This window comes from Tuber melanosporum (assembly GCF_000151645.1).
Source record: "Tuber melanosporum whole genome shotgun sequence assembly, scaffold_29, strain Mel28".
NCBI lineage: Eukaryota > Fungi > Ascomycota > Pezizomycetes > Pezizales > Tuberaceae > Tuber > Tuber melanosporum.
In genome coordinates this window covers 504,497-511,572 of record NW_003298963.1, presented here as the reverse complement: position 1 = coordinate 511,572, position 7,076 = coordinate 504,497, and the positions used below count along the sequence as shown (strand labels likewise).

Below are 7,076 nucleotides of genomic sequence, written 5' to 3'. Positions count from 1 at the left end.
CTGTGGACAGTTTCTAGTTAGCCAGACAGTGTCAGAGTATACGGTATTACTGGAGTGTCTCCACTTGTAGACCTTTACTAGGCTTACAGTAACTCTCCATACTCTAGTCCATGATGCTAAGAACTTATAACAGGGCTGAAGGGGAGTATTAGCCACTACACCTCCAAGTTACAGCTTGTTCGAAGCTCAACTAGTTGTGCCGGAGTGATCAACACAACATGAGTTTTGAACGTCCTATGTAATCTCGTGTGACAAACAATCTAGTAACTTCCCCTGAAGCCCTGTATAACAACTTACTTTCAAGGCAGGGTAACCCATGGCAAAAGATATAGTAACTCTGGTTCGAAAGTAGAATAACAGCACCCTGAGTTACCCTACAGAGTCGGGTAACTCTACCCAGACCTACCTTCAAGCAATTCAGAATAACTCCCAAATTGACTACTTGGGTTATTCTACCCAGTAGGGTAACCTCCACTCCTTACTAGTATTTATATACTTCTTAGTATGGCCTAGTATATCCAACTGAGATACCTAACTAACAGTACCTCTACTCGGTAGACTTTGGTCTACCACCATTCCTACCGCAATAGTCTCTTAATACTGTTATGTGTATAGGTTTAGCTAACTGTAATAGTACTCTGTGGAGTCTCATTACAAGTTTGAGGACAATGGAAGTATAAAGAAGAAAGCTTATCCTCCAAGATATAAGGTTGGAGGCTTCACGAGACCTATTATCCTAATTATGTATTTTGAATCTACATTTTCATCCAATGATTCACAGAGGCAAGCATGGGTCAAGCAACGCTCACAAATAATCTCATCAAATGGCCTTAAATAGTGGTTTATTGTATCGGAGCTTTTTCTACCTTGGCAGAGGCTATCATTGGAGGGCATTTCCCATCAAGACCAACAAGCTCTTGGTATACTGGTATAAGCCACTATCCTATTTGAATACTGGAGAGAAAGTAGCTACTAGAAAGGCAGACATCTAGTTAAGCAAGTAACTGAATTAGCTATCGCTGTTGCACAGGCAGCATACCCTGGATACCAATTCTCAGTTCTTTTCAACAATTCCTCTAATCATGGAGCCTTTACACAAGATGCCTCACTTGCCTAGAATATGAGTCTGGGGCCTGGAGGAAAGCAAAATTGACTATAGGATGAGTATTTTAGGAAGTCAGGTCAATAGGGGCAAAGTATGTGGGAGTTTTATATCAATTAGGAGGGGATACAGGATACAAGGCAAAAGGGAATAAGAAGAGTACTTGAGGAGCAAAGTCTATAGCCAGAGGAAGGGGATAGGCTACTTTTAGAATGTGTGAAAAAGCTTTGTATTAGTTGCCTAGCAGTTAAAAGCTACAAAGAGTGCATTTCTGTTACTCAATATATGGAGTGCCAGAAAGAGAGGGTATGCAGTAGCTACTATACAAGGAGGAGGAAGTGTGATGAGTGTGAATGACATCGTACTTGTTCTGTATGCACTAAGAAGATATACTGCCTACGTTGCCATTACCATAGTACAAAAGAATATGTGGATTGTGCCAACCTAGGTGCTCGATGTGAAGGGACTAGTAAGTGTTTCTATTATTACACTTATATACTATACATGATACCAAGTAATACACAGATCAAGCCGCAATAACTACCTGCTTTTATTTAAAAACTAATTACAAAACTAATAAATTAATGTATTTAGATTGCTGTGCACGGTCACTCATGGCATCACAACTAGACTTCCAGCTTCAAAAGTCAATGCTTGTAGAAGAGATAGAACAATGCGGTCATTTAGTCATGTTCTTCCCAAAATTTCATTGCGAGATTAGCTGGATCATATACTTTTGGACCTAGTGCAAAAGATATGCCCATGAGTATTGCAACTACACACTTACTGGACTACAGGCTCAGATTCCTGATGCCCCAGCATCTGCCAAAGAGACTATGATACATGGCTGTTATCACCAATGCCTACAGTGAATTCAAGCCTTTCATAGTGGAGTCACCTACGGCACTCCAGACTATAACAACTATGTCAAAGAATACAAGCCACACCAGAGAGTATACTTTTGTGAGGCAGATTTGCAATAGTGTTTTTTTTTTTTCATTTTTTTTTTCACATTTGATTTATATTTGAAGTGGGAATGGGTGGGTACTAGGGGGTACATGGGTGAGAGTTCTATGGAGGTGGGCAATACAATTGTCATCAACCTTACAGCTTAGTCCTGCAATAGCAGCCCTTCTCCTGAAAATCTCCATTCCCATATATGCTATATATTCTTTTAGTTTTCTTGAATTAAAGACTGAAAATATTTCCTATTTCTATCTTTCACCATCATAGTGCTGGCCAATGTTAGCCAAGGATTGCCAAGGATTGCCACGGAATTCCATTTTTATTGCAAAAACAACCCTGTTCGAGTTCATGAAAAAGTGAACAAGAGGGTCGGTTTCAGACGTCCGGAACTATACCATAGTTCATTTTTCCGGCCAACGACTCATGAACTGTGAATCGGCTGTCTGAACCGTGGTGAACCGCCGGTGTGAAACCCGGTAATGGTATGATTAGGGGAAAACACCTCAGGCCAAAGACACAAGTATCACATAATAAATCTACCATAATCCTCAGTCACAGCGCCTACATGCACCCCGGTACAGTACAGTACTCGAGTGGTGTGTGCAGCGACGTCCTAACCAACCGACCCACCCCACCACACCGCCCGACGCCCGAAACTCCTACCGGTACTGCTACCGTACCTCATTCCACTAGTACACGCGAGCAAGCACAATCCGATCCCCATGACATCCCTCGACTAAGTTAGTGCCAAACAAGTAAGTAATAAAATTTCTACAAAGCTCATATATTCGATAGCCCAAAGCCGCAGGCATGAGAGGAAAAAAGAAAGCGAACACGATACCTAGCAGAACCTACTATCTCTCCTCCCTTTCACTTCCCTTACCATATAGATTCTAATCGTACCAGTACTATACCCGTAACCTATGGTACAAATAAGGTACTGTAAAAGTCAGGCGCCGGGCAAGATAATCTGTTCCATCCAAGGACAACGTCTTAGCACATTTATCTTTGTATTCGAGTTTTAAAGTACGTGATAGTGACACCAAAAGCCAACCCTCCTATTCAACCCTCCCTAAGCCCAGTACCTGTGATGTAAGTTGAACAAAAATGTCGAGCCATGGCAAAGAGTTGGGTTTGGGTTCGCGTTCGCGCCGTTCTCTTCCCAATGCTCACTTTACCAGGAAACGGAGTTGACAGAATCCAATAGAAGGCGATTTTAAGTAGCCCCATTGGTAGTTTTTCTCCAACAACTTTGTGGTTGGGGACCCATTATTCTCGGATCTCGTCTTGGTGAGGGTGGATTTCAGACGCATGGCATACAAGTAGTACCCGCCTACAAACGTGCGGCCGGCTACTGCGCTGTCCTAACACCTTGCGTCTTAGTAGACTAAGTTATCAATCCTCCCGGTGTAGCGCGGAAGCTGTCTCCTTCCTGGGATAGCAAAGAGTTGGCAGGACGGTAAGATGGCACCGTATGAGGTTAAGCTGCAGTGCTGTCAAGTTGTACTAGTACAAGTACTTGTAACATTTCAGCGAGTTTATCACGTTTCCTGTTCAAGTTTAGCCATCTGAGTGGGGGTGTCCAAGTGGCATGGGTACAGCGCATGAACGATTGCTAATGGTAATCTACTAGCAACTAGCGGGTAGGGTGGAACGCCGTTAGCATCCCAAATTGCTCTACTTAATATATTATGCCGGTATTTAAAGTAGTGCACGAGTACTCCTAGCGAGGGGGTTGCTCAGACTTGCCCCCCGTTAAGTAGGGAGGCGGTAGTGTCTGTGTTCAGGGTCCAGTGTTTCTATTTATGGTAGGTACTCGTATACGATAATAGGAAGGTAAGGTTGGAGGTTAGGGAGGAAAAGGTATGATATCATAAGTTGATACTGACACCGGAACCAGAGAGGTGCAACATCATATCCAGATGTAATGGGAGAGGCAACGGGTTGTTTAGGATTAAGCCCTATTCACTCAGTTACGGTATTCCCTAAAAACTAGTTTTCTTGTTTAATTATTTACTAGCCTTTATCTACCGTACGACTAGCTCAAGCTACTTGTATTATCCCGGCCGGTTCCCGAATTGACTAGAATACCGACCGCCAGGGACTGGTTTCCAGCCCGGCTCGGAGTCCGCTTGGGCTTTTGCCAGTAACAAGGAAGCTTTTTGGCGTTCGGCGGATTCGCGCTGCAATTTTTCTTTGCGGAGGGATTCTAGAGTTGGGTTTGGGGATATGGATCTTGATCCTGAGTCTGATCCTGACCCGCGATGGTGGGAGCGAGAATGGTGGTGATGGCTGTGACGACCTGGGTCATCTCGATGGTGTCTGTGTCTGCGGCTCTGGGAGTGGGAAACTGAGCGAGAGTGGGAGTGGGAGTGTCGCTTGTGGCTTCTGTCATGTCGATTTGGACTGCCACCTCCGCTTCGACTAAAGCTCCTTCTCCTTCTCTTTCTACCGCTATCTCTCCCACCCCTATCAGCTCGCTCAATCCTCTCGGCCTTTTCATCCCGCCCATCTTGCCAGCCCCTAGCTTCGGCCCCACCTACCTCTCTCTCCCTCCTTCTCTTCCACTCCTCCCTATCCCGGCGCGCCTCCTTCACCTCCCTAACCCCCCTCCTTATGACCCCCAGCGGATCCCCCGCCTCCTTCCTCCTATCATCCCTCTTCCCTTCCCACTCTGACTTCCTCCCATCCTTCTCCTTCTCCCTCTGCCGTCCAGACACAAGGTCAACAGTAGAATACCAAGGTCGTCTCTCACCAACAGCCTTTCCCATTGCCCCCTCCGCCCGCTCCTTCTCTTCCCTCTTCTCCCTCTCCCTTTCCGGGTTCCCGCCTTGTGGGGCCGTAGGGGCCGGGAAGAGGTTGATGTGTCCGTCCGCGCCCAAGATTCCACCCTCTAAGGGTTGGCGAGGCCGGTGATCCTGAGTTTCAATATGACGGGCGGTCTGCTCCAGGGCCCCGCGTTCCGGCCCCCTCTCCGCTGCCACCGCGGAACCCCCCTCCCTGGCTCGCTCTCGTAATAGCTTCATCCGAGCTTCCGCGTCGGCAGCTTGCATTCGCGCATCCTCCGCTGCCTCGCGAGCCGCGGCATCCACCTCGTCGCGGCGCACACGAGCAATGTTCTCGGCGGAGTACACATGATAGGACTTATGGTGGAGGAGGTGGAGGGGCATGTTGTTCAGCGTGGGAATTGTAGCGGTTGATGTCGAAAGGGAGTTTGTGAGCGAAAATTAGATGGGTTGTGATCGCAACCGTTATCGCCAAGACGCCAAGATTAAGCGTTACTCTGATGCTGGTATAGTGGGGTCACGCATTGAAGTGAACATCGAGTGATAAAATATGACGTGCGTCAAGGCCTCCTATGAATCATAGTAGCGACCCACACCCGCACGAGGCTAGGAATGATCAAGAATTCCTACTGGCTGTGTTTGCTACAGATGTGCTTATCCTTATCCTTATCCTCATCCTCCTCTTCCTCATCTCAGCGCAACAATTCCCCACCCCACAGGTCCATAAACAAGGCCAAAGCCACCATTGGTCGCGCAATGTTTCGCAACCTTGTTTGTTTTCTTTGCCCTACAAGGAGGGGGCGCAATGCTCGACTGGTTCTTCTTTTCCCGCGTGCCCCGAAGCATGTTAGGTATGGGGGTCACGCGGGTTGGTATGGTAAGGTATTTATTGTTCCTGCATGGCTCTTGTGGGATTGGTTAGAATTGGTCTCTTGTAAATTGAGTGAGATATGCCGGTAGGTGGGTGGAATGACTGAGGTTGACGGAAGGTTTTCACTTTTTGGTTTGGGAGAGGGGGGGGGGGTGAAGTAAAAAATATATATTTTGTTAAAGATTTGGCAGAACTGGATATATAATAATATATATATATAAAGAAAAAATCCCAAACCCTTCCATATCCAACACCCATAACCGTTAAACTAATCGAGAGGAATGTAGCAGAGAGAGAAAAAAAACAGAAACCCGTGTATCATACAAATCCCGCCATGTCCCATTACCCACTCCATAATCACCAATTATCACCGCCGCGTCCGTACCTCCCCATCCCCATCCTCATCCTCCTCCCCAACCCGTAAGTACCCCCCCCTAACCTCCTCCTTCTTCAGGAACTCCCCATCCTTCGCAACAGCCCTAAGCCCGAAAACACTGCTCTGATCAGTCTCACCGCTACTCCTCCCACCTGCCTCCATCTGACTACACCTCTTCGGTGGCGGCGTCCGTACAGAACTCCGCCTTGATGTACCGGGGCTAAATTCTACATGCACCGGCGTAACAATGCGCCCGATACTCGCTGTGCGAACGTGTGCTCTCGCCGGAAACTCCACCCTCGCCTCGGAGGAAGCGGAGGAAGGGGTACTAATTGACGGGGGGGTGCCGATGAGGCCCGCACCAGTGTAAAACTTTCCCATGGTGGCGGTGTTAGCGGCGGTTGACCCCTCCGAGACTTCGTAGATATCAAGCGTCGGGCTGTGCGATGAAGAGAGCACCCGTGCCACTGTTGAATTCTCAGATTCGCGTCTGCGGCGGGTGGATTGCTGGGATACGGTTTGCCGCGTTGCACCTAGGACGCCGGGGTGTGGTCGATGTAACGGTGCGCTGATGGATCTCTGTTGGTGGAAGCGGTAGCTTGGCGGCATGGCAAAGGCGCCAACTTCTTTTTCGAAGGCTGATAGGTTAGTGCTTGTTGCTGGGGGGCGCGTACGCGGCTTCTCGCCCTCCTCATCGTAGAAGGTGGTCGGTGAGATGGAGGAGGGAGCAAAGCGCACGTTTTGTCTACTCCCCGGACTTCGGCTTCGTGCACGCCGGCGTTGAGTGGCTATGTATGCTATTATCGCTAGTACGAGGAATACCACACCACCGAGGATACCGCCAACCATGGGACCGATGGCTGGGGTTTCTCTAGGAGTTGAGTTTATTGGGGTGCTGCCGGTGAGGAATATTGCTATGGAGGTTCTGGACGCGGGAGTTAGGTTGCTCCTCCGTGCGGGGGAGGGTACGGCCGA

At 48.0% G+C, this 7,076-nt stretch overlaps 1 protein-coding gene; it reads right to left on the bottom strand.

Moving 5' to 3' along the window:
- Window positions 1–4,047: 4,047 nt before the first annotated feature.
- GSTUM_00006659001 (uncharacterized protein) lies at window positions 4,048–5,238 on the bottom strand (the record flags this gene model as incomplete). XM_002838842.2 has 1 exon in its annotated part: window positions 4,048–5,238. One exon carries the CDS (start codon window positions 5,236–5,238, stop codon window positions 4,126–4,128), a length of 1,113 nt encoding a protein of 370 aa, XP_002838888.1. The 3' UTR covers window positions 4,048–4,125.
- Window positions 5,239–7,076: the final 1,838 nt, after the last annotated feature.